The 27,068-nt window shown below is 37.6% G+C and overlaps 1 protein-coding gene across 1 annotated transcript in view; it reads left to right on the forward strand.

Moving 5' to 3' along the window:
- agmo (alkylglycerol monooxygenase) overlaps positions 1-27,068 on the forward strand; it is a 67,343-nt gene that overhangs the window by 25,011 nt on the left and 15,264 nt on the right. Inside the window, exons 4-12 of the mRNA XM_055047314.1 lie at positions 6,676-6,779; positions 8,034-8,129; positions 9,878-9,944; positions 10,030-10,095; positions 11,138-11,217; positions 11,562-11,696; positions 13,867-13,983; positions 18,392-18,474; positions 19,631-19,736. Coding sequence (XP_054903289.1) covers positions 6,676-6,779; positions 8,034-8,129; positions 9,878-9,944; positions 10,030-10,095; positions 11,138-11,217; positions 11,562-11,696; positions 13,867-13,983; positions 18,392-18,474; positions 19,631-19,736 — 854 coding nt within the window. The remainder of the gene's footprint in view (positions 1-6,675; positions 6,780-8,033; positions 8,130-9,877; positions 9,945-10,029; positions 10,096-11,137; positions 11,218-11,561; positions 11,697-13,866; positions 13,984-18,391; positions 18,475-19,630; positions 19,737-27,068) is intronic.

Consider the following 27,068-nt stretch of genomic DNA (forward strand, 5'->3'; position numbering starts at 1 on the left):
CGTGTCCACTTAGAGCTGCACTTTACTGGAGCTGGATTTATGGAGCTCAGCAGGACTTTGGTTCCTGCATTTATATGACTCTGGTTATGTAAGCATTGCTGCAAACACAGTTGAGTTGAACATAAACAATCAAAGTCTAACTCTGCAACGCCACATGACTGTTGATAATTTGTAGCTCCTTGATTATGTGTCATATTCCCATTCAATAGTGCAGAGTAAAAATGTAAAACATTATTCACACTCTACAGCTTCTTTTAATGTTTAAATTTCACAGTTAAATTATATATTTTTTAAATTAACAATTGATGAATAATTAAAGGGGACTTATTTTGCAAAATTCACATTTTGCACTTTTTTCTTCTTCTAATTGGGTTTCAGTTGCTTCTAAAAACAAACATACAACCATTTTTGGCAATAAGTTAATGTTTTGTTGTGTTTGGAAAATGAGCCGTTTCAAAAACCTTCAGATTAAGTCATACTGGACAGATTGTGCTGAAACCTAGCAACCTAAACAGAGCTCCAGCATGTTTGTTCAGCTGGTTTTACCGTATTTTGGTGCCAAGATGATGTGATTTTTTATTTATTTTTTTGGCTGCCCCAAAATTGTTTTTTGGGTTTTTTTTTTCTTTCGCAAAACTGCAATGGAAAAACTTTTTCTGCATCACACAAGTTACGTACTTAGCAATCTGATTTTGCCACTGGCACAAACCATGAAGAAGAAGACAACAGTAAGTAGGATGATGTTTTTTGTGACTTCGCATAAACTTATTCATGTCATTTTTAAAATTGTATCTCTTATTTAATCGAAACATTGAAATTTGAAAAATTGTGTTTTTTCAACATTAGGGAAATATTGACAGTTTTGTGCACATTTTTGTAAAACAAACTCAAAACGTTTCCAAACATTTCCTAATACAAAACATGCACATTTTGCACTTTTGTTCTGTACGTTTACAGAACAACAGTTGGGTCTCAGTTGCTTCTAAAAACAAACATACAACCATTTTTGGCAATGAGTGAATGTTTTGTCGTGTTTGGAAAACGAGACGTTTCAAAAACCTTCAGATTAGAGGCAGATGTTTACATGATCCAACAAAAATGTCATTTTTTGTTTCTGTCAACACATTTACATGAAGACATTCTAATTACAATTTTCATTTCGGTGCACACCAGAAAGGTGTAATCCTCTTGCCAATTGATACAAGTCATATTTTACTACATTAACAACAATGTCTTCAGGACAAATAATTTAAAAAAAAACCACGTTTCTTGAGTAATCAAGTCTCTGAAAAGCAAATGGATCAAGACGATTATTTAACAAGCAGTTTTGTTTGTTAGGTAAGCAAAACGTGAAATTTTGCTTGTCAGGGAGTAATGAATTGCTTTTTAACGCCACCTGGCATGGCTAATGCTGTTAGCATGACTATCTTCAATCATGTTTAAAGTTGTGTGAATTTTGTCAGTTCACTGCAAAAATTCAAAACCTTACAAAGTATCTTTGGTCTAGTTTCTGTTGCAAATATCTTTCTGACTTTTAAGTTACTTTACAGAAAGATATAGGAGCTTGTTTTCAGTTAAAACTTCCTTAATATGGATGAAATTAAATCATCTGACAATCAAATTAATACTTTTTCATCTATGTTAAGGAATTATTTACTTAAAGTAATGTTAATACTTGTAAGTCAGTTTCGTGTCGGTATTTGGACTAAAATTTACTTGGTAAGATTTTATGTTTTTGCAGTGTTATGACATGTGGAAACCACATTTGTAACCGATTTTATGATTTTTAAACCATGACTAGCCGTGTTTTGTCAGCATGAGTCAGCTAAAATTGCAAAAGACACCCAGTTTGCTGCTGATACTTTCTTTTAAAGCTGAGTTTTGCTGAAATATTACAGTTTCCTACATATTGTCTCTAAATCTCATGCACGGTGCCATAAATGTCCTTCACCTGATTAACGTCCACTCATCCTTGTTATTCTCAAGAAATCCAGATTTAGAGATCAGCAGAGATCTGTAGCTTTGAATTTGGGCTCTGTGGCACTGGTTCTCTTCGTCAGCAGGGCTTCCCTCCTGAATCAGCCCGGCCAAACTATGCAGCGTCCCACTGCGTCCTCAGATGAGGACATGGACCTGCAGTGAAGCTTAGCAGTTCCAACTTCCTATCAGTGACAACAAGCATCAATCTTAGCCGCCATCCGTCCTGGACCCTGCCAAGCGTGACTCTAGTGAAGTGAAAGATTGTGAATGCCGTAGGCTGCTGGAATTAAACAAAGGCTGGATTATCCTCTCAGTATGTCCCGTAGTGGGACTATTCATCGTCCAATCCCCCAAAGTTCAGAGCGGAAGAAATATCATAATTTTTGTTCTTGGCTGCCGCTGATCCAGTCAGGTTTCTTCCCTCTTGCTTTACCTCACTCATGCTTTCTCTGAAGAAATGTGATTTGTACTGAAAAGTCCAATGAAGTTTTTTGAAAAATTAGACCTTTCAGTTTTTAATCATCCCAAGAAAAAAGCACAGCATTTAGCCACCATATGTTCTCCCTAAAATAACAATCATTGTGACTTTCATTCAGTCACACCTGCTAAAATCGAGTCTTAACACTTAAATAAGAAAGGTGTGAAGTAACATTCGGGAGCAGTAGCTTTCACTTGGGGTATCCCAAAAACTTGAGGAATTAAAACTTATTAAAGCATGAACAGACAGATGGTGGCATGTCTCTGCTGTCAAAACACTTACCTTCAGTTCTCAGCTGTGTGTTTGTTCAGGTGTTGCAGACCCACCACACAGGGTTTCCTGACTGCTGGCTGCATTTCACTCTTAAGTTTATGGATCGCAGGAGTTCAAGATTGTAATTTTAAATGTTTGTGTCAGAGTAAAGCTTCTGTTTTCTGAGAGATGTTGCAACATTTGCTCACTACTTCTCATAGTTTTAACATTACGAATGTGATTTCTGTAATGTAATGGGACTATTTTATGCGTAAGGTTACGTTGGAAGTGACGTACACACTAGAGCCGACAACACACTGTTCTAAAAGGTGACATGTATTAGTGTTATGTTCCACATTAAAAGACGTTTAAACACATTTGACTCTGCATAACACTACAATTTAAATAAGATGGTCAAAAACACTGAAACTTACCAAGTATTTGTTTTTCTCGTACAAATATCTAAGTACATGTGAATTAAGACAAAACTAACAAAACTTAGCAAAATTTTTCATTTATTCATGAAATGTATGTTTTATTTTCACCTCAGGAGAATTTAGAGAAACCAATTAATCTAACAGTTATGATTCTTGTGACAGGAAGTCGAAGCACAAAGAGAACCTACAAATCAAAAGATGTGAAATGTGGAAGTATTAACAAAGCAAAAGAGCAAAGGAGAGCATAGAACAGTGTGGTTAGTAGTGGACATCTATACCATAAATGTTGTTTTGCATTTTGGCTGTGAATATTTACGTAATTCAACAATTCGGGGCACACTTTCTCTGAGCTCTTCATGTCAGTTTGACCTGCATCAAAAGAGCTGCTTGTTTTGTTTTCTGCTATCCCCTCCTCTCCAACGCTTCTGCCTCCTCTAAAAAAACCAACGTTGTTGTTCTGGAGAGAAGGGACCCTCATGTTTGAGGACAACGGACTGGCCAGTGACGTCATCTTTGCCACAGCAAAGTGACCAATGACGTGACAGAAAAGGCTGCGTTGTCCGCAACAGATCCTGACCGAGGCAGACACAAGGAAAACACAAGGAAACTTTCTCTTCCTCTGTGCAAATTTCTTCCAGTTCACAAATAAACTGGCAAAACAACTTCAGTCGCTCTGTTCAAAACTCCTGCTCCTCACTTCCGATGTCCATCACGACGTAACTGCAAATATTTTGCTGAAAAGATACTTATGAGTTAGTTTTTGTCTTATTTCAACTGTACTAATATATTTGCACCAGAACAAAGACCATAAATAGATTTGGTGTTTTTTAAGTGATGCTGTTGAACAAAAACTCTCAGATTTCATAATATTGGCCAATAAAACAGAAACGAAGGAGGCGCTGGGCGGAGCCACGTGCGGAGGCAGCGGCGGTCGTCCTGGGTTTGGTTCCTGGTCCCGGACCATTTGCTGCATGTCTTCACCTTCTCTCTCCACTATGTTTCCAGAGGATTTACTGTTTTTTGAAGGTCAAGAAAGCCACTAAATAAAAAAAAAGAAAACAAACGAAATAAAAATAGAACATAAAGTTTATTTTTTGAACATATGTGGAAAAGATACAGCACAAAACATAATGTTTAAACTTTGGTTTTTACATATTCAAGGGAGATAAAGTATAAACTTATCAATATTCCCACTCCTTGTTCTACCACTGAGTTTTAGGGTCACACTAAGCAAATAAAAAAATAAATAAAATTACGAGAATAAAGTACTATGAGAAGTCAAGAATAAATTACAACTTTCTTCTTGTAATTTTTTGACCTTATGGTCATTATTTTATTTTTCATTTTCTGAGCATGGCTCTAATATACTGTTGAATTATTCACCTAATCTTACATTTATTCTGTTTAACTTTAATTACAGTGGATCAACAATTATTACACAAAAACAAAACTAGCATCAATTACAAAACACTATCAATAATCATATGTTTACATAATAATTTTAACAGTTTTTTTGTTTGGATATTGTCTAAGTTTGATATTCAAACTGTATTTTCCCTTCTTATAATTTTGCTTCAGCCTTAAACTTTTTTTAATGTTTTCCTTTAATTATTTTTTTTATAGACAGTTGTCTGTAGTTCTACTATGTCAATGAATTTTAATAATTCAGATTTTACAAATAGTGGGTGTTTCTTCTAAACATCCAACCGTATGGATTATTCTTATTGTTATCGCCTGTAGTGTAATTATTTATAGCCTCAGATCTGAAGGAAAGACATAAAAATTTAAATATTTATACTGAAACAGAAATACTGCTTGTGCTAAATATTTCTACTCTGTTGTTCTGGTCTTTGTAAGTCAAAGACAAACTAATTTTTCACTAGCTAATTAGCTGCTTTAGCTAATGAAATCTGAGTTGACAGAGTTAAGTGGCTAATTAGCTTGTTAATCAGATTATCTTGCTATAAAATTAAGACCGCATTCAATAAAATTCGGCACAAAGAGCCACATTTACGTAACTAAAGCTCAAACTAGTATTTGAAGGTTACAGTTCTCTCTCAGACGGCAGCAGAAGCAGAAGTGGGATGGAAGGTGCCAAAAAGCACAGGCCAGACGGGGTGGTCCGGAAACGGCCTGGGGATCCAGTGAAACTTAACAAGCATGTTCCCGTTGGATGTTAAAATGAAGTGTAACACAGATATTAATGTAGCAAGTATCACAACACAGTAGAGGAATGCAAACTGGAGCACTGGGACATCAAGCTGGACGCGAACCAACTGCAGCCAAATACCCGTATAGTCATAATAGCTCAAACTCCACCAGTCCTTCAATGGCCAGCCAGTTTCAAGCGTTACGTTTTCAGCACAGCTGGCCAGGAGAGGTTTTAAAATGACTCCTTCTGTGGGTGGAGGTTTATAGTTACTCACCTAGGGAGGGAGTTGGGCTTTGTGTTGGGATAAATCACCGGTTGGGGTTTGGAGTCCATGCTTGAATCTCATATCGTTACTCTGCTGTTTACTGTTCTTTAGCACTTACGAGTGTAAAAACACTTTTTTGTATTAAGGAGGCCAGTCGAGGGCACAGACTGTCGAAAGGTGCCTCATTAAATTGCAGCTTCTGCAGTCTTGGATTACAACAGACAGTGGCCCAAAGCTTGAATAACAAAACCATTCACTTACCCAAACTACGCTAAGCTAAACATGTTAAGTGACTAGAAAAATTAGCCTGTGCCATCAGACAGGCTAATTGCTGATGGCACAACAAAGTAGTTTGCAAAACTTGTGTAGTTCTGCATACTACACACATGACATGACTAGCCTGTGTAGCTTAGCTGGTTAGCATCTCGTCTTTTGTATGTTTTTAATGTTGCTCCGGTGGAAAGGAAACACTGTTTATGACACAGTGACATAAATCATGTGGTGAGGATTGAGGTGAAGTCTGTAATTTGATGAGGAAGGAGCGTTGATGGTGAAACAACAAAAGGAGCATTTTATTTCTCTACTGACGAGGAGTGTGAACAAAACACTAATGACATGAGCAAACTGATTAATGGCTTTGGTAGATTGGTAGACTGGCCAATCGGATTACAAGGGAAGCTGATGCTCCATTATGAATTAATCAATCAATTTTTATTTGTGTTGCACATTTCAGCAGGAAGGCATTTCAAAGTGCTTTACATTATAACAAACACAAAAACACAAAGTCATACAACATAGAATCAGCAGCCAAAACATTACATTAAGTCAAGTTCCATCGTTAAATTCGTAATTGATTAAGTTTCATATACAACTCTAATCAGGTTGAGATTTAAAGGAACTCAGTGTTTCAGCTGTTTTACAGTTTTCTGGAGGTTTGTTCCAGATTCGGGGTGCATAGAGGCTGAATGCTGCTTCTCCTCGTTTGGTTCTGGGGATTCAGAGCAGAACCAGAACATGAAGACCTGAGAGGTCTGGAAGGTTGATGCAGCAGATCTCTGGTGAATAAACTCATTAATGTTGCCTCTCGATGTTCTGTTTGTGTATTTTTCAGAGGTGGGCATCCTGTGGGCTGCTCACCAGGTTCACCACAGTTCAGAGTACTACAACCTGACCACGGCGCTCAGACAGTCGCTCACCCAGCAGTTTACATCTTGGGTAAGACTCCTTCTTCTAGTACAACTCAACAAATCCACTAATTATTAACAGATTGATAAGCGTCGTCCTTGTGGCCTGAATTGTTTTTCTTCCAAATGTTCTTTGTTGTTCATTACTGAAATCACACAACTACTTTATTTATCTGCTGCTGTGAATAATCACTAAATCTGCAAACAATGAAACTTGAGTGATGCTTCGAAAGCTGTAGCGATAAATCTGTTCACACTGAAACGTTTTGGTGCAGAATGAATGTGGTGTTGTTTTAAACCTGATCACTACCAGAACATTTAATGTCTGGGACTCAGCGTTCCGCCCGGTGGCTTTAAAACGCGACACCAAAACAAATCAGAGCAGGAGAACAACCAGCTACCACTGAAGCCTGATGTTTGTGAACATTACGGTTTCCCTTTTGGCTGCGGTGACGACGGAGGAAGAAAGGTGGACCAAACCAAAGCCTTGTCAGTGTTTATCAACAGTGACGAGCGCAATTCAGTTCGCGCTCCACTTCACACTTTACTGACCTGAGAAGCCGTCATGTAGTCTTTAGACCAGCAGATATAAGACCACACACTGGTGTTTAGCTCTGTCCACTACAAACACTGACTTACATTAAAAACCTCTAAAGTGACTTAAAGTTCAGTGAGAGTCTTATTTAGACATTGAACAAAAGTTCAGATTTTCAAACGCTGGACAAGTCAAAGGCTTGAAACAATAGACATGCGAGAAGCGCCGCAACGAGTGTCGACGAGTGTCTGGATGTAATCCTGACACTCAAATCACGTCACTCCATTTTGCTAAAAAATAAACATTTAAAATATAGATATAATAACAAATGCAGATTTTTTACAAAATTTTTTTCTGCACTATTTGCATTGAATTTCAGCAAAGTACGACACTAAAAGTAACAATAAGATGCTTTTTTTCTTGTCATTAAGACGGAAGCTGAGATTTTTTTTAGATTTTACGTCATTTTACATGAAAATGAGGTAAAAAAAACCACTATCCATCCTATTTTTACAGAATTCTATGTTTATATTCATTTTAAATCCTAAAAATAGACATAAAAAGAAAAGACTCTGAACCAAATTAATCTCAATAAGTAAGAGATCTTGTTGAGTGATCCTGTCCTACAGTAAGTATATTCTGAAATTGCACGTTCTCAGTTGCAGATGATATAAAATAGAGTTTTTTGCTCATGATTGTGTATTAAATAGTTTGACACAGTGTCCTGTTCACCTCTTCTGTCCACTTCAGATCTTCTATCTTCCTATGGCTCTCGCTGTTCCTCCCTCCGTCTTTGCTGTTCACATTCAGTTAAACCTTCTCTACCAGTTCTGGATCCACACTGAGGTAATTATGACATGCTATAAATATAATGAACAAACAAGCCTGTGGATTTTCTATTGAGCTGCAGCTAAACACCTCGGATTACCCCAAAATGAGCTCAAATGTGCAAAATATTAATATTTGTGTATTTATTTAGGTCTTAAATTGAAAAATAAAAGACATTTTTACTACACAATTTTAAACATGGCAGTCAGGAATATTCTGTGGGGGTGAAAAAAGCAATACATATACTTTCTGTTCAGCGTTTGCAATGTGTGAGCGTCCATTTCCTGACGCTAGGCAGAGTTAATGTTTAACTGAAAACTCTTTAAAGTTATCTCTCTTCTTATGCCAGTTGCAATTTGTCGGTTAAGTCGGGCTTTCTCGTCTCAGCGGTGCAGTGTGGAACCTGTGTTCAATAAAAAATAATGAGATTTTACGAAAGATTCCAAACAGAAGCACAACCACTCTGTCTGCCTTTAAAGTGACTGGGAATATCACGTTTACAATCCCCAGGACCATTACAGGCAGCGGGAGGATTTGGAACGCCCTCCCTCCGTCTTTTAGTGCACTATTAGTGAAAAAAGTTGTAATAGTCACAATTTTCTCAGAGGATGTAATTTATACCTCATTTATAGACTTTCATTTTTTTTTTTTTTGATGTCATGTAAATTTACTGGCACGCTATTGGCCGCTGCTTCAGAGCTGAAGTGAAGCGGCGCTCTTTCATTCAAGATAAAACTCTCACGCTCAGCAGCCATTACGTGGAAGTAATGAAACATTCGGTCCAGACCGCACACGCATCCGCACCGACAGACCAGATCAGGCTCACACCAATACAGCCACATAAACTGGGCTAAATTTGACTGATTGAAGTTGATATTGTGGAACAAAAGACAATTAAAGCTGTGAAGTTTCAGATCTTCTGTCGCAGTGAAACACATTTGTTTGCATTGTTTACTTTGCTTTATTTGTAGCAAAACTGTTGAAGAACGTAACAAACATCCATTTTTATTAGAGCCACTCAAATATACAATATACAATTCTTATTCTCGTTAAGTTCCCACAGTTTTAGCAGCTTTTTTTGTTTTCCTGTTGAACCAACTCTTCTAAATGAAAAGATTATTAGATCCTCTGTTGTCATTTTGACAAAACAAAAATTATTTTATCCAAATAAGTGTTCAGAATTGTAACTTGGAAAAAGAAACATTGTTTAAAGAAGAAACTTTCATACCTAACGCTTTGTTTTGTATATTTTTCATTGTGCTAAACCAGCTCTGTGTGGGAAGATAGAAGTCGTCTAAGTGCATTGATTTCACCCAAATGCATAATAAAAGCAGCAGCAATTCTATTTGCAGGACTTTATCTACGAACCGGAAACCATGACATTACCGGGTGTGAGGGCAGAGCTAAATTCAATTTAATTTAATTAAATTCTTTACAGTTTTTCTACAGCACAACTTTAAAACCAACGCTAAAACGGCTTTAGAATCATATTAAAAACAATCAGATTCAGTTCAGATTGACTCAAATCAATCCGGTTCATAACACAACCCAGTCGATGGAGGAAATAGGCTCAAAGTTAACGGCGGCCATATTAATAACATCCATTGTACTGGAAGAACATCGGCTGAAAACCTGAGAACGAATTCAAAATGTTTTATAGGAAATCACCATCTGGAAATTTTCCAGTGGAAACAAAAAGATTACAAATCCCGTCAAAGGTTTTACTTAAAAGATCATCAATGTGAAAAGTACGTGACATTTTCCAGGTGATCAGGGACCTTGGACCTCTGGAGTGGATCTTCAACACGCCCAAACATCACAGAGTTCATCATGGTGAGTCAGTCAGATGTTCACAAACCACCAATCATGTCTGGAAATTTCATAATTATGTTCACATCACAAAATGTGACTTGAACAGGAAGAAACCTTTACTGCATTGACAAGAACTATGGAGGAATTCTCATCATCTGGGACAGATTGTTTGGTAAGAAAACTGATAATTGTCTCCATTTCACTCCTTCTTACCTCCTAATTTGATATCCTGAATGTAAATATAACCTACTTGTTTGATCATTTTTACTTTTTATTCCCTTAAAGTAAAAGTATACTAGTAATTTTAAAGCATTGCTACAGCTTCCTGGTTGTAAACAGGTATGATGTGTGTAATGGCCTGTCACATGATCCCCAATATGAAATATAAGTTTTTGGATCATCCATTACTTTAATGATGAATGGAAACTAAACAAAGAACGAAGAATTAGAAAAAGATTTCCGGTGTTTTATGCTCTAAGTCAAAGAGCCATTTTGTTCTCAAACCAGATAAAAAAAAAACTTTAGAGCCATAAATTCTGCACAGCTTTTTGCCAAAACAGTTAAAAAACATATTTGATGTGCACTCTGTTGATGTTTTCATGATGTGAAGCCCTCTGAACTGCCTTGCTGCTGAAATGTGCGGCATAAATACACTTGATTGATCAAATTTAGATAAAAATCTACTTTAGAAAATGTGTTCCAGTTTTTTAAGAACAGCAATTTCATCTCTAGTTTTAGGATTTAAAGTCAAGATGAACATAAAATGTAACAAGAGGATGAATTTTTTTTTGTAAAATAAAACAGCACAGATTCCAACCCATTGACAAGAAAAACTGATTAAAAGCATAATACTGGTACTTTTAGCATAGAAATTTAATGCAAATATTGCAGAATTTAAAAAAAAAAAACTTATAAAAACCCGCATTTGTTATTACATGTATATGTAAAATATTAGCTGGTTTAGAACTGAAAGCGTGACATTTTACTAAGTGGCATCATTACACATCAAAATGTTGGTCAGTGTCACATTTATCGTGGTTCAAAAGCGACTTAAACAAATGCTGTTCGGCAAAGCAATACCGAACAGCATTGCTTTGCTGTTCGGTAATGCACTACGTGTTTCAGACGTAGTGCATAGATGCTGAATGCAGATTCCTGATCTAGCCAGATACTTTTCTGAGAGAATCTTATTTCAATCTGCATTTATTCCTCAGGTACGTTTGCTGCAGAGTCAGATAAAGTCATATACGGCCTGGTGTTTCCCATCAACACGTTTGAGATCCTCTACGTTCAGGTTGGTCCTCCCATCTGATAATGAGCAACTTCTATAGGTGAAGCCTGAGCTCATGTTCCCTTCGCTGGCTCCGGGGCCTTTTCCTAACCATAACATTATTACTCTATTCCAAACAAACTGCCCAGCTGAGGTGAAAGAGGCCAATAAAATAAAATACCAGGTGGATGTTATAATTAGTGTCGCTGCCCGCGCCGTTGGCAGAGCACAGCGTGAGCTATGTCCTGCCTAATGACGGCAGAAACGCTGCAGCTCCAGATTAATTATAGCCGCTCTTTGTTTGGTCGCATTTCAGGTGAATGTTTTGTCGTAAGCTGATGTCTGACGTGTGTTTCTTTTTCTTTCAGTTGCACTACTATGTATATTTATGGAAAAGATCCAGAACTTACAAAACCGTCAGTGACAAGATGTCAACTTTCATCAAAGGGCCGAGCTGGAAACCCGGTAAACGTCGTCTCGGTGACCACGTCGACAATCCCAAGGTTTGCAACATTCTTGACAAACAATGAGAAGAAAGAGGGGGGAAAAATTTTTGAAAAGCCCTCAGGCTTCATTACCAATCATTTTGACACACACAAAACACAGCCCCGAATGACTCAGAGCATTCTTTGTTGAAGGATTCATATATTTTACAAGTTTTACAAGAAACTGCCACATGAAATAAAAGCTGCACAGCCTCTGTACAGGCGTCACAATAACTTCAGTTTCAGCGTCTTTAAACAGAGTTTGCAGGACTAAAACCGCATGCAGTAAACTGTGAATGCATGTGTGTGTTGGAGCAGAAAAAAATAAAGGTTCCAGTTGAACGCTTCAGTGGTTTGCTTTGAAATAACGCCTTTGGTGTCACACATTTAGTCCCACAAGCGAACAAGGGAAAAAAAAAAAAAACGCTCAGACTTTGCATCCAACAGATCACTTTAAAGGCATTAAAAAGAGATTCCGCTTGAAATGTCAGTGAAATATCTTGGATTTATGAAGACAGGTTTCACTGACGCAGGTAAAATGAAGGGATGCTTTGCTGCCGAGAATAAGCAGAGCAGGAGGCTGGAATATCTACACAGACAGGGCGGGATGCGGTTGTTCAAGATTATGGGAAAACCCCCAGGATTAAAGGACAAGACGATTCTTTTATCTGTTTTTTTCTTACCATTTTACTCCAAAAAGGTTGCAGTTTTATCTTAAATCTCACTGTTTTGGACAAAAAGGGAAAACAAAAAGAAAAATGTCCAAATGGGTTGGAGAAGTCCTCGCTGTTTGGCAGAAGAAACTGCAGCCAATAAATACCACATTTCTTTTTAATAGAACATAAGAACATAACGGAGCAGAAAATTTAAGGCCATATGTAAAATGTTCAGCTCTTCTTGACCCACTTGTACTTTAAAAATCATTCAGGGATGTCTTAAATGTGTTGCCTTTTTACGTTTTTCCTTAAAAATAAAACCATTTAGCTGTGATAACCAGATGTGTACAGATTGTGTATTTTCTCTACATCTTTGTTTTTTTTTTCCTTTTTGTTTTTGTTGTAATGCACAAATGGTATAAGAGCCAGGACTTCTTGGTGATTATGTGCAGCTGTTCTCTCGCATGAAAGTCCAGTATTATGAGATTGAGTACTATTGACATCTTAAGCTACTGCTGGTGCTTTAGAGCACCGTTTAAACACTACAGTTTACATAAAACATTTTAACCGTTACCTCAACCTCAGCTACGGTTCTTATTTGAGGATAGAAAGGAGTCTGCAAGTTCTCAAAGGGTTTGGGTCAGGTATGGCTTCGGTCTGTCATTATTGCTTCATGTTTAAGGCCTTTTCATGGCTAGCTATGCAGCTTATTCTGCATAAAACCCATGAATGTTTCAGACTTTTAAAGATCCAGACGTTTCTCTGAACCACTGATTGAAGAATGAGATCTTTTCTGCTTGCGGGTCGGTGCCTGTAAACGGCTTCCCTTTGGTCACACCGCTCCACTTGTTGCGGTTTGCTAATTGCTTATCAGATTTTTACAGCATTGCTTTGCTGTTCGGTAATAACTGTGATCAGCTCAGTCAGCCTTTTCAGTTTTTTCTTGTTTGGTGTCACTCCATGTGGCTCCCTCAGCATTTTGGGTCTCTACTACTTCTAAAAACATCCCAACTACTCCAAAAAAACACCCAGGCATTTTCTGGCAATAATGTTTTTTGGTGAACCCTACTTCGTCACTAGCAAAGCAAGCTAAGCTCCAAAACGCTTAGTCAGCTGGTTGTACCGCTGTATGGCTGCTGGAAGAGAAAAGTCTTTTGTTATTGACTTATCGTCCAGAAACCACTTCCTGCATTCTTGCTGGTTGTACAGAAGGCTCTACTAATGCTTTTCAAACATGTACAGTTGTTTAGTTGCGTATCTGTTTGCAGCCATATTCAGGTGCGAGTGTAAACGTTGAGTCAGGGGGGCGTAGCCAGAAGCAGCTTATTAGGATTTAAAGTGACAAGAGGTAATAAAACGGATAAGAATAATTTTGTGCCAAAAAAAATTGTTCCATGTGAAATGATTTATTGATAATGTTCCCACACAGTCTGAAAAAGCATTGAAAGGTATAGAATTTGATTTAAGGAAAATTTTGACAAGAGAAATGTTTAAAGTGCCTTGATTAAATCTTTTTTTTTTTTTTGGATCAGGTAACTGGAAATGAAATACCTCATGGTCCCAGATGGTCGCTGACATTTCAAGTCTATGTGGGCTTACATTTCCTGCTGGTGCTTTGGACGTACCACGACTTGTTTGAAACCAAAACGGTACGTCTCTCTCTCTTTCACATATCACTCAAAAACTTCATTGAAAATCATTCAAAGTATTTCAGGTCTGATTTCTACAACAAATGTCTTTAAATGCAATAATTTTTAAACTGTATTAAGGAAGTATTTACTTAAAATGAACTCATCTTGTAAGTTAGTTTTATCTTTTCTCAAGTATATTAAGATATTCACACTATGATTTAGACCAAAAAACACAAAATACTTGGTAAGATTTTGTTTTTGCAGTCTAGAAATGCTAGCGATGCTAAACTGGTGCTGGATGTTGATATTGCTCAAATCAAGCATGAGACGGTCAGTGGAGGTGACTCCAGCCGCTCAGCTGTGTTTGTTTGCCAACATTATTTGGTCCAATTAAGCGGTTTGTTGTGGCTTCTTCGTGGCGCAGTCGAGTCCCGTACTTATCTGGCAGTAAAAAAATCAACTCAGCCTAACATCATGACAGGATGACGGATCGGCATTGCCTTTTAAAACAACCTTTGTCTATTATTTTCCACTCGACACGCCAAGAGACCCCCTTCTTCCAGCCGGAGGAAATAGAGGAAGCAGGTCTCCCCAGGAGTTATCTTTGGAAGCATTTTTTTGCTTTTTTTCCTACGGGCATAGTTTTGGTCAGCCCCAACGTGCTGTCACGCCCATCCCTCTTTGAAACGGCAAAATAAAATGTCCTGTCTTCCTCTTTTCTGATCGCTACACTTCTTCTTACACTTGCGGTCCGCTTTCCAAACACACGCGCTCGCACGCACACACACGTCTTCCCTTCTGAGTTGAGGTTTCCCCTCCCTGTTGGCGAATGAGACGCCAGCTGGTGGTCCGGCAGTGAACACAAACGCCTTAATTGTCGAGTCAACCATTTCCCAACGCAAATAGCCTTCAGGATGCAGCAATCAGGACTTGGAGGGGAAAATAACAAAGTGAACTCCTTGGCCAAACAATAAATCATGTCACGGTTATGTATTTATACCCACATGTTCTCAAGCCGGTTATTTAGTCTGACAATTGATGATACGCTGCTGGACAGTAAAAACGGGCTCCGCGTTAATTCAAAGTCATAAAAAACTAAAAGCAATGAAGCTTTCGTCATCATTAGATCAACATTAACCAGGCTAAGAGATAACTGAAGGCAGCAGCATCAGTTTTTATCAGGAAATTGGTCTCTTCTTGTGAAAATAGGACGTATAATAAAGTTGTTATAATCAAATTAATGCAGCGTTGATGCTCTTGGTGCGTCTTGATCAAAAATCTTTTATCTGTTTTGCAGCTTTCTCAAGAAAAACAACAACAAACAAAATCTATTTCAGCACAAACCACTTTAAGACACTAATGACATGCTTGAGCTAAAATCCAGCTGAGACGGCGATCTCTTAAAAGATCATACGACATGGAAAACATAAAAAAGTGCTAACATTATGTAATCATCTGGAGAATTTTTTTACATGTTTTCACTGGTAATTTGTTTGTTTATCTGTGGTGATGCAGAGTTGTTAGAAGTTGATTAATTCCACGTTCAAAGTCGTGACTGGCAGATCCAGTCCAAAACATTATGATACAAACAACATGAAGCATGTTGGTGAGATTAAAATAGACCTTAAGATTAAATTAATGATAATTTAATTATTGTTAATTAATAATAATAATAATAATAATAAAATAAATACATTTTATTCATTTATTTCAAACAGACAAAAAGTAAAAACAAGAACAGATTAAATTAAAACAAATTATCGATGCTGCTTTCCATCTGTGAGCGCTGTAAATAAAAGAGCTTACCTGTAATAATTAGCTTTGGTTCATCTGTCTGTTCATCTGTGGGACTGAACGGTGGTTGAACTGTGCTCCTGTTTCTTTCCATCTGTCCCGGTTTAAACAGTCAGGACAGAATGAATGACAGGTTTAATTCTCTGCAATAATTTACAACTTAAAGACGACAAAATCTGAGCTGACGCTGTTGATTCTTAAACTGTCAGCTGAGAGCACGTCTTTAGCGTGACTTACTAAAATAACATCTCAGAACAAAGTACTTTTTTTTATTGTTTTTTTTCAACTAACAGACCAACAGACCGAGCTTTCCGACATTCATAATACTGACAGAAATAATAGCCTGAGTAACGAGTTAATCTGCTTGTTGTCAGGAGACGCAGTAATAACAGTCATTTCTGTGCTTGCAGCTCAGTTCTGCCACCAGATGTGGAGCTAACGTTTTGGGTCGCCACAGCTGGAAGAGCGGCACAATGCTGCACCACAAAGAGTTTCAACCACTTATTCCTGTACAGTTTGAATATTGCTAGAGTCTGACATTGTTCTACTCTGATATGAGGGCTTTTGTTCACTTTGGGAAACAGATTTTTTTACTTATTTGATATTTAGGCTTAATGGCTCTCACTGTGGTTCGCTGGAGTCCCAAAGCTTCAGAAATGACCTTCTGACCTTTTCCAGACTAATAGATTCAATTACTTTCTTCCTCATTTGTTTCTGGATTTCTTTGATGTCTACACTGTAAAACATTGGAGTTGTGTCTGCTGTCTTCTGCTCTTTAAATCAAATAAATTTAGCCAGTTTTAGATTTTGAACCTAAATGTAAGTTTGTGAAAATTAAACGTCAGTAGTAGGTTGTGTTAACTTTTAATTAATTTTCTCAAACTTCCAAGAGTTGAATAAACTAGAGTTTTTAGGTTAGCTCATTGTAATGTTTAATAAAATTATCAGATTAGAAATTTTGTTCATGCAATTTAAAGCAAGAATTTAAATTATTCTAAACTAAAATAAGTAGTTATTTTAACTTGATATTGTGAGTAAAATCATAGAGAAATGTGGCTCTTTAAATAGGTGAGGGCAGTTTTTTTCTTGCATTTGTGAAATAATTATTTGGTTTAAATTGCAGCACTAAGTTAAAACTCACATTCAAGATTAAGGAAGTTAAAAAACAATATTTAAACAACTTGTCTCTTGTTGTTAAATCAACTTTATAAACTTTAATTTCTGAGTTAAAACCAAAACAGTTTTCCTGTCGACTTAAATTGCATTTTAAAGTTAAACCACCTTCAAATGTTTTACAGTGTAGCTTTTGAGGATCATCTCCTGTACTGCACTTTCAGGCAGATCTTATTTAAATGATGATGATCTTCCTTCTCCCTATGAGACTGCCTGATCAGAGTCATCCAATCACAGCTAGGAAGAGGGTATTAGATCTGTCAATCATCCTTGTGTATGTGCTAAAGACCTCCTGCTCTTAGCACATTGATCAGCGCGTACATGAGCATGATTGATCAGGGTTTCCTTCAGAAAATTTGCTAAGCAAGGAGGTAGGGTTGGGAGGACAGTGCACCGGCTGCCCGCCGTATTTGTATGTTGAAAATTGTTAAAAGTAACAAAAGCTCAGAGTCGCAGAATGGGGATCATAATTTGGAAACAAAGTGTGCACAAGGCGTCAACCACAAACTTAGCTTAATTTGTCTTTACTGTTACTATTAATGATGTTAAAAACAATCTACTCTTAGCCTGTTGGGAGCGCAAGTAAAGAAAATCAGGAAGGAGACAAACACTTTTTCACACCACTGTACATTTAAAGCGAAAACGAAGGACTTTTTACATTTGATTAAAAATACTTGGACCAACGTTTTCTGTGTGGCTGTTATAAATTTAATCAGATAAAAGCTGAGAACCCCCGCCCACTGACACCATAACTGTATCCTCTCGTATGAAGACTTATGAAGTAAAACCCATTTTATGGACTGTGATGCTAGGGTAAGCGTAAAGACACACTGCATGGTTGCATCCAGTGGATGGGTTTATTTCATCCTGACTGTATATGGTGTCTCCTCCTGGGTATGGGAGCAGTGAGATTTGGCTGTTAGTCTTTGTATTGAGTGTCAGAGAAACATAAACCTTAGTTTACAGCACGCAGCATCCTCAGGGGACGCTCGGCTTCCAGCTGCTGCCCGCAGCCAAGGCCTTAGGTTAGAGAACACATTTTAGATCCAGGACTTTGTGTTTGTGTGAATGTCCCAAATAGCTGGGAAAAGGTCAGTGGGAGTCTGGACGGGATCTTTGCTCCACTCTTGGTTGTTTTGGCTCCTTTTTAGGGGATTTGTGCAGCAGTCTGTTCATCTGTGGTCAAATCCCCTGTCAAGATGACCAGACCATCTCTTTAAACTTTGGATGTCTGAGTGCAATAGCTGCAGTGTTGAATGGGTGCCAGTGCTCTCGCATTGAAGGTCAGACATGTTTATGTTGGCATTGGCACGTAAAAGTCGAGCAGCCGTGTGGTTGACGGCCGCTCTCCCATGAAGGTCTCCTGCAGATGTTTCTTTACCAACCATGATATTGATTTTAGTTGTTTTTTATGTATTTTTTCCTCATATTTCTCATGGAAATTGTGTTTCTATCCTAGGTGCTGTCTCAGTTAACTATTTTCGGGATGACCAGCTATGTTTTGCTTACCCTGACATCCCTGGGCTTCATCATCGAGCAAAGGTACAGTTTGTGTTCTAATATTAGCATAAAACATCTGAAAATGTTGATATAAAATGTTGTAATTTTATTTTCTGGAACTTCAGCTGTTTGCAAATTAAATAATTGCAAATTATGATCTCAAAACAAAATTAATTTATGTGAAAAGTAATTGGCTGTGTTAATTCATAAGTTGACATTTATTTGGTCCAATTTGCCTTTCCACACCAAGACCTTCATCACTTAAAACAGAACCTTCTGACAACATGAAGTAGGCTAAAATGTGAACCCACATGTGTCAAACTCATGGCCCGAGGGCCAGATCTGGTACGCCGTAGCTTTTAAAGTGGCCCTACAGATTCTAAATTACATCATAACTCCAGAAAGTATTGTTTCCACAGTCCAACATAATCTGCTGAAAACCTTTAAAATCTACTTCAGATTCATCGATTTCTTACTAAGTTTTTATTTCAGTTTCTTTTAGCATCACCTTAAGGGCTTAAAAAGTATAAAATTTAGTGACAGATAGAAAACCAAGCTCAGTTTAGAGGAGGATATTTCTAGGACTTTGGGATAACGGCAATAGCCATTATCCAAAAATGGAGAAAACCAAAAGACTGGTGAACCGCATCATTGAAAGTACTGCAGGGTTTATTTGCCCCAGTTAAGGTCACTTCTCATGGCTTAACAATAACTGGGTAAGCATCTATGAATGGGGTCCAAAACCACTGCTTACCAAAAAAAAAAAAGGCGCAAGAACTTGCCAATAAAACTTTTTGCGTTCCCTGTTCAGAAAATATTTTCTTAACTGGTGACACAAAGGCTAGACTTCTTGGAAAGTTTGCAGAATTGAGTGAAAACCCGGGAATTCGGCTCTCTGGTCCAGCCATGCGTGAGTGAAATGAAACTTAAGTTGGTCAAAAATCCAAAGCACATCAACAAGTCGCAAAACTAAGGCGAAATATAAAGGTTTTAGAGTGGCCTAGTCAAAGTCTGAACTTTAATTGAGATGGTGATTACTTTCCCACATAGAAACCGGTTGGTTTTGATAGATTTCCTCCCTCAATAAATTAAATCGGTGTCAATAAAATTGACACTTGTTTGATTGTGTGAAACATTTTGTCGAAAAAGGGAAAACAATCTGTTACTGTCCTCTGACTTCATGCGTCTGTGTCTGCAGGCCGTCGTCAGCCATCTTGGAGACGATCCGCTGCGTTGTCATGGTCTCGCTGATGCGGTACGGCTACCTGAGGTCCCCCTTGCCTTTACTCTCTGCCCCCACTGAGGTGAGCTAAGCTACCGGTGCTACAGATTAAAAGAAAGCAGGCATCACTAGACGTTTTTATTTCATTTTGTTTTTTTTCGACAAACCAAATTCTCCCCGTTCATCTCAGCCTCACATGTTTTGGCCAAACATTTTGGTATGTTAGGCTACTGGCAGAAGATGTTTTCTTGATTTGCTGGCTTCAGACAATGGAAAGTTTCAAGCTGTGACGGTTTGGCAAACTTATGGTGTTTCTCTTTTTCTCCTAACTCATATACTTCATTTGTCAAACTTCACATGTCTCCTTCTTACTGCTCTTTTTCTTATGCATGCAATTATTTCATGGTTTCTGCACCAGGAACACTGAGGAAAAATATTTGTGCTCAAAATACCACTTCAATCTCTGTTTTTTTGTTTTTACATGGAAAATAAGTTAGAAAAGGTGAAGGAGAATAAGAGAAAAAGAATATACTGATGACTGCGTGTACACAAATTGTTAATTGACTGGGTGGTGCACAGAATAATACTGTTGAGTTTGTTTAGTGATGTCATTCATTTGGTGGCCTTTGCACATCATTTAGGATAACATCCTACTTTGATTTCGAAGTTAATTGCATTGTGGAAAACGTATAAAGAAGTTCAGAAATTTACAGGCTTCTGAGCTAGAATGATCTCAAATGCCTTAAAATGGAAACCAAACCCAGAAAGACGAAGAAAACAGAAATTACCAAAGCAACTCGTGCACTGCAAGACTCTAAAAACTGGTTAATTTTTTATTACCATGCTGTGATGGTAACATTTCTAGCTAATGGGAAAAGGGAACTATGCTGCACATTCATCTAAAAATACAAATTAATTGAATTTGAAACTGAAAAGAAACAATTATTTCTTCAGCTGCATACATAACATTTTCATTGTTACAGTTATAAAGCAATCTACCATATTTTTTGGGGGATTGGATTATTTTAGATGGAATTAGCATTGGTCAGTAATAGTTTTGAAGCCTTTTTCTATTATTTTCTTTATACAGCGAGTTAGATTTTTAACTAGTCGACGCCAGATGGCATGTTGCTATTGATTTTTACCTTAAAGGAATAGTAAATAAGCAAAGATGCTCCAATTAAATTGCATTGTGGGCGTGAAATGCATGATATTGTATTTTCAGTGTTTCCCTATGATGTGAACAATAAATATTGGTCCCTTTAACTACAGCTGCAAATAGTTTACATAATTTTAGCCATGTGTAGCTATAGCTTTACAGATGATTAGGTTGAGGTAATACTTTAGACTCCATCTGTCATGAAATGCATCAACAAACTTCGATTCAAATATCTCTGCACTCCCACCTTACCTCAGCTGTACAGCTGCAGTCGACTCCGATGACAGATCCACCCCTGCTAGCAAAGCATATCTACGGTTCATGACGTTGGTTAAATGCCCCCTGAGATTATTTTGTCAAACAGGTGAGTCCTCTGACCCTTCAGAATATAACACCTCTTGTAAATGTCCTGAGAGAAAATAATTATGTTTGACAGCTTGTCTGGTTTCAGAGTCCTATGTGTATAAAGACTCAGATAGTGCAGAAAATATGTTGGACCGCAAAGCCTTTGTCCACTTACAGACAGCAGATGTCAAACTCCTCCTTGGAAATGAATATGTATCTGGCAATCTAAAATAGTTAACTTATCACAGTATTTTGTTTCATTTCTCTCCAGTGCATATGTGAGAATATTTGGAAAGTAAATATATCGCATAAACTGCTGCTACATATGATGGTGGATCTATAAAACATGTTTTACATAAAATTCATGTGTAGTATGTGTAGATTTTAAAATATACCACGGCCTTGTCCTCGTGGTCTTAGCATCTCATGTTCAGTCCTTTTTTAGACATAAGTTTCAGTCTTGTTTACAGTCTACAAGCTCCTCCAAGCAGTCAAATAATTGTTGGACAAATAAGTGAAAACTGGTCAGATCTCCTTGTTGTGTCATCACCTTCATCAGCGCAGACAAACTGTATGCATAGCATAGTATGTGAAGAAGTAATGTTATCATCCAGTCATGTATGTATAAATTTTATTGAGCTATTTTTTTCCCAAGATGTTTCTCATTTTTCTTAAGCACCAGGTCCTGCTGCACTGAAACAATGTTACTTCTGGCTCTGTGTTTTAATGGTTGTGTAATGTTATTTCCCTGAATTTTAGATTTAGTTTATGTCAGACATACCCTCTGTCCTGGAATTACAACTCATTTTGGGACTCAGAAGTGCTACAAATTAGTGGTCTTTGTTTATGTTTAAGACCACGACCTTCAGCCTACAGTGGATAAGAGGAGGAGTTTCAGTATCTTGACGTCTTTGTAACATCTTTTCCCATTTTCAAACATTTTTGATGAAGCTCCAAAGAGCCACTAGGGCGGCGCTAAAGAGCCGCGGGTTGCCGACTCCCAGGTTAAAGCCTTTCTTCTGCCTACATCCCCCAGAATGCCGAGCAGTTCTGGATCGGCATACAGAAATCTATTGAATATTTTATCAGACATATTATCTATTGATATTGATCAATATGTGTTTATTGAGATATTTATTTTCATTGATTTATTCTCTGTTCTTTACTAGGAATTGCATTTTAAAGTATCTGTTCTTTATTTTTTTATTATCTATATTATTTTAATTATTTAAAATGCTCTTAAAATTGATATTCATTTGCCCAAATATACTATAAAAACATTAAAAAAAAACACTCCCTTTTTTTTAAATGCAACAATTAATGCACGCAAAACAAAAATTACAGACCAACAAAAAGAAGTATTGATCTACAAAATAACCTGATAAGAGAACAAATAGCAAACAATGACACAAAACAATCATATTTTAAGATGAATACATTCAGGACAAATAAAAAACAACAAAATTGTTTAATATATGTGGATTCGGGTATATATGTTTTCCTCCTTTGATCATGGCTGGACGCTTCAGCACTTAAAACTCGTACTTGAGCATCTTCAAACATCTCCTGCTCGACGTTGTGTTTCTAACTATTGTGTGAGCTGTGTGGTCTGTTTTGTGTGAGTAAAACGCGTTTGAGCCGGGTGCTAAGTCCTGCCCCGCAGCCCTGTGATCTACGAGGCCAGATGCGTCGCCCAATTGACCATAAAATTGGCGTGCCTTTCTGGCTCTGGCAGCTCGACTGTAGATGGAGGCTGACCTCTCATTATTTGCCCTCCCTCCGCTCCAGCTGCCTCCTTTTCTCCCTGCACAGCCCTGACTGCTTGATGTCCCGGCCGGCGTGAATCAGTGCAACACTTCTGGAAACAATTAGTGTCGTCTGCCACTAACTAGCTCAGACCATTGAGATTTGCCATCGCCTCTTTTACGTCCTTTGACTCCACATCTGGGCCGCGAAGGTGTTCAAATGACAACCCAAGGTTTTCCCACCTTTTCTTTTCTTTTTTTTTTTTCTCACCGTGAAATCTAATAAAACTGAATTAATTCTTTTTCAGAAAGCGCGCCTGAAATGAAGCGCATAAGCAGCCAGCTGGAGAGCAAAAAGGCCTTTTGATTTATGCTGTACATGCTGCTCTGCTGTGTCACTGTGCAGATGTTTCTTTAAGCGATTCATTAGGGCTCATTTCAAGTCGCAGTACATCAGGTTTAGCTGGATAACTGTCTTGCCTGCAGGTGGGGGCTCAGAGAAAATCCTCGCAATTTATTCACAATGGTTTCTGACATATTTCCTCCCCTTTGTTCAAAAGTACAGCAAAGAAAAAGAAATTGAACCCACCCCCAAATTTTTGCCTCCTAAAAAGATATACGATTTTGAAGCTCTTTGTTGCGCGGAGGGTTTTGAAGTTGCGCCAATCAATTAACAGTCTGTAGAAACAGAGAGGGGGGCAATTCACATTTAATTGTGTTCAGACTCACTATACGTTTGAAAGGAAGGGGGAAGAAAAAAAACCTACAAAAACTAGGTCGGTTTGTGGTCCTTCAAAACCAGTGGTGTGATATACTGCACCCTTAAAGCTCACAGCGGTATTTATAGTGGCTCTGGAGATTTCCCTTGTAAAGCTGCAGGCTTGACCTGTAAACCAGGGCTGCCTCTCGCTCCCAGCCGCCCACTCGCCACTCAGAAAAACCCACGTCTGCGCCACTCATATGATAGTGTGTGAAGGAGTTAGTGTGTGTTTAATCGTAAGCAGCGTCTCTGAGACCTCATACCGGGGATGCCGAGCTCATTTTCATTTTGGGCCAAATTATGAATGTCCTCGAAGAGCCGGTGGTGGCAGAATGTCATGACAAAAACCTCATTAACAACATTAGCAAATGTTTAAAATATGAATAAATGGTTGTCTCTACTTTTGAATACTTTCTAAAGTTAAATTGAACATATTTTCAAATAGTTGTAATTGGCAGTATTGCCAGTAGTGCTCTAATTTGATTAATACAATTATATTCAAGTACACAATTGTAATCTGGAAGATTTTTTTGTGGCTCTCTAGAGTCTATAGGACCACATAAAAATATAAGAGGGGCTGGATTTGGCCACCAACCCTCGAGTTTGACATACGTTCCTTTAGAATGTGCTGCACACTTATTAAAATATAGAAAAACTCTAGGTGAGGTTTGTAGGTACGGTAACTTTATTTCCGTAGCACATTTTCAGCAACATGGAAGTTCAAAGTGTTTTGCATAAATTAGAAGGACATACAAACAAAAGAAAGACAGAAAGGTAAAGTAGAAAACTAAATATTGGCTCCCCATCTTTAATAAGAATAAGTAAAACATAGTTAATGAACTAATAAGGGTTACTCTGGATCTTAAGCTTGTTCTGGATTAATCAGGTATAAAGCTAAATGTTGGTTCTCCATGTTTGGTTCTTGTTCTAACAGGAGTTTCTCTTGTTCTGTATTTAAAGGTATAACAGGATAAATTCACATCTTATTGCAGCAGCATAATCCAACACTCAACTTTTGATTTAAGTAATTGCATTTGTGTTCATACCCCTTACTTTTAACACCACAAAATAAACCTATTACAGTAAATAGGGTCAGTCTGTGTGTAATTTATTCTCTCTATAAATGTAGCTTGTTCAGTGAAGATGCATTGAGAAAACCAGTTGCAACAGTAAGTACAAACCCGTCCACACATGACCTGTAGTAGCTCTGAGGGAGTTGCAGAAATCCCTGACTCGGGTAGAACAGGCTGTCTGTGCATCTTTGAAAACCCTGAAATGAATGGATATAAAATCAAGGCCTTTCTTTTAAACATGTGAGTTGGCCTGGAATGTCATTGTAGGAGTATTTAATCTTGTGTTATGTATTTGGTTTTTTTTGTCACTCACAGACATCGTGAAGCCACCGTTAATTATCTGCTAACATACTCTTGCTAGCTTGGTAGCTTTTTTTAGGTCCATCATCAGTAAGTGTAATTTTTCTGCCAATTAGCTGGACAACGGTCATCTTTGCACCTTCATCACCTAAGTTTGCCAACCCATATGAAGCCTGGTATATTCTAAGAAAAAAGCAAACAAACAAAACTTTAAGTTTGGTACTTTGGGGGTTAAAGGTTTGTAGAAGCACAGAAATACTGCCAAGAGCCACAAACAAACTCAGAAATTACACAATTTTTGCTATGCTTGATTATATTATAGCAAAATCCCCCAACCTTTCTCTGAATTTATATCATTTTGGACTTAACTTTTAGTCCAGATGGTATTAAAAAAGGGTCTTAAAAAGTCTTAAATTTGACTCATGATGCCTGCAGATACCTTATAGGAGAATCCACCAGACTAACTTGTCATTTATGGAAGAGTACCAAGAATAAAGCTGTTATGAAAGAAGAAGACGGTCCTGTTTGCAGTTTATCTTAATCCTAGTATTTGACTCGATCAGATGAGATGAATATTAAACCTTTTGGCCCAAATACAAAACTCTAACGTGGGGAAAACTAACACCGCATGATTCCCATAGTGCACCGTTCCTCAGAGATCATTTCCCTGCATGTCTGAGGGATTCATGTCTCCACATCACTTCAACAAGTAGATGATTAACAGGCTTCTGCTGCACTTGATGCAAGCAGAGGAGGTCATGCAATTATTTGAATCAGATGTTCTGGAACAGAGACGCATCTGAAACATGCAGGGCAGTTCTCCCTGAGGACCGCAGTTGAGAAGTGCTGCCATAGTGAAACATTTTGGTGGCAGCATCATGTTGTGAAGCTTTTTGTCAGCAGGACCAGAGCAAAATCCTGCAAGACAAACTAACTGAGTGGAAGCTAATTGTGATTTATATGAAGACCTATCCATCTGTTGCAACGGCTCAGTCAAAGTTCAGAAAGAAATTTGATGTAGAATTTGTGGCAGCTGATGTTGAGAGATTGTCTATATGACTTTTTTGACACATTTTAGTCTCTGTGCATGTGAAGGCATTTCTCGTTGGCCTTCAGTATTCACAGTTTTAACCTAACTCCAGATTATGAGGAAAATTTTATTAATTACCATCGGGATGGTGGTTGTTTTGAAGTGAATATCTAAATTAGTCTTTTTAAAAATGCAGCTTGGGGAGCTGAACTACCTGGGCTCAATCTGATTGGTTTACAAAGCAGCCAATCCAGGAGTGCCATTTATTGTCCTGGACGTAAACTGTGATTCCATGAACCGTAAAACTGCACATTGAAATTATGAAAATAAATTTGCTTAATGGAAACATGTCAATATCGAAACAAACAAAAACACGTTTTTTGATAAAAATGTTTCTGCACTAGGATGAGGTGGTTTGTCAGCCATATTGAAATAGACACATTTCACAAAACTGCAATGGAAATGTTGTTTTTCACATCACAAGTCACATAATCAACAGCCAGATGTTACTACTGGCAGGAATGACAAAGTAGGCGACAGGAAGTGATAGTGACAGTTGGGAGTGGGCAAACATGCCGCTGATGTCTCCTCTGATTGGCCAATAGACAATCAGAGGAGTGACAGTGACAGCCTGTTTACGTCTGTCGCTGCCATTATTATTAACAGCTTTTACTTATTCACGTGTGATTTTACTTTCATTTCTTATTTAAACACTGAAATTTCAAAAATTTTGTATGTTTTTTTTTTTTTTACATTAGCAGATTAAAGATAAAGATTTCTTCATATTTTATGGAAACGTAGCTACTGATTGGCTGCTACTGTAAATGTTTATGTTTTATTGCCTAGACAGTTTCCACTTTATTAATACATGAGGTATATTTTGGTTTGAACTATTAAAATTTTTCAAGCTACTAAATTATTAAAGACTGCAGTTTTTATTTGAGGCAAATATAAAGTATCGGCCGATCACTGATCTATGAAGATTAAAGGAATCGGCACAAG

This window comes from Poeciliopsis prolifica, unplaced genomic scaffold (assembly GCF_027474105.1).
Source record: "Poeciliopsis prolifica strain line A6 unplaced genomic scaffold, Auburn_PproV2 SCAFFOLD025, whole genome shotgun sequence".
Lineage (NCBI taxonomy): Eukaryota > Metazoa > Chordata > Actinopteri > Cyprinodontiformes > Poeciliidae > Poeciliopsis > Poeciliopsis prolifica.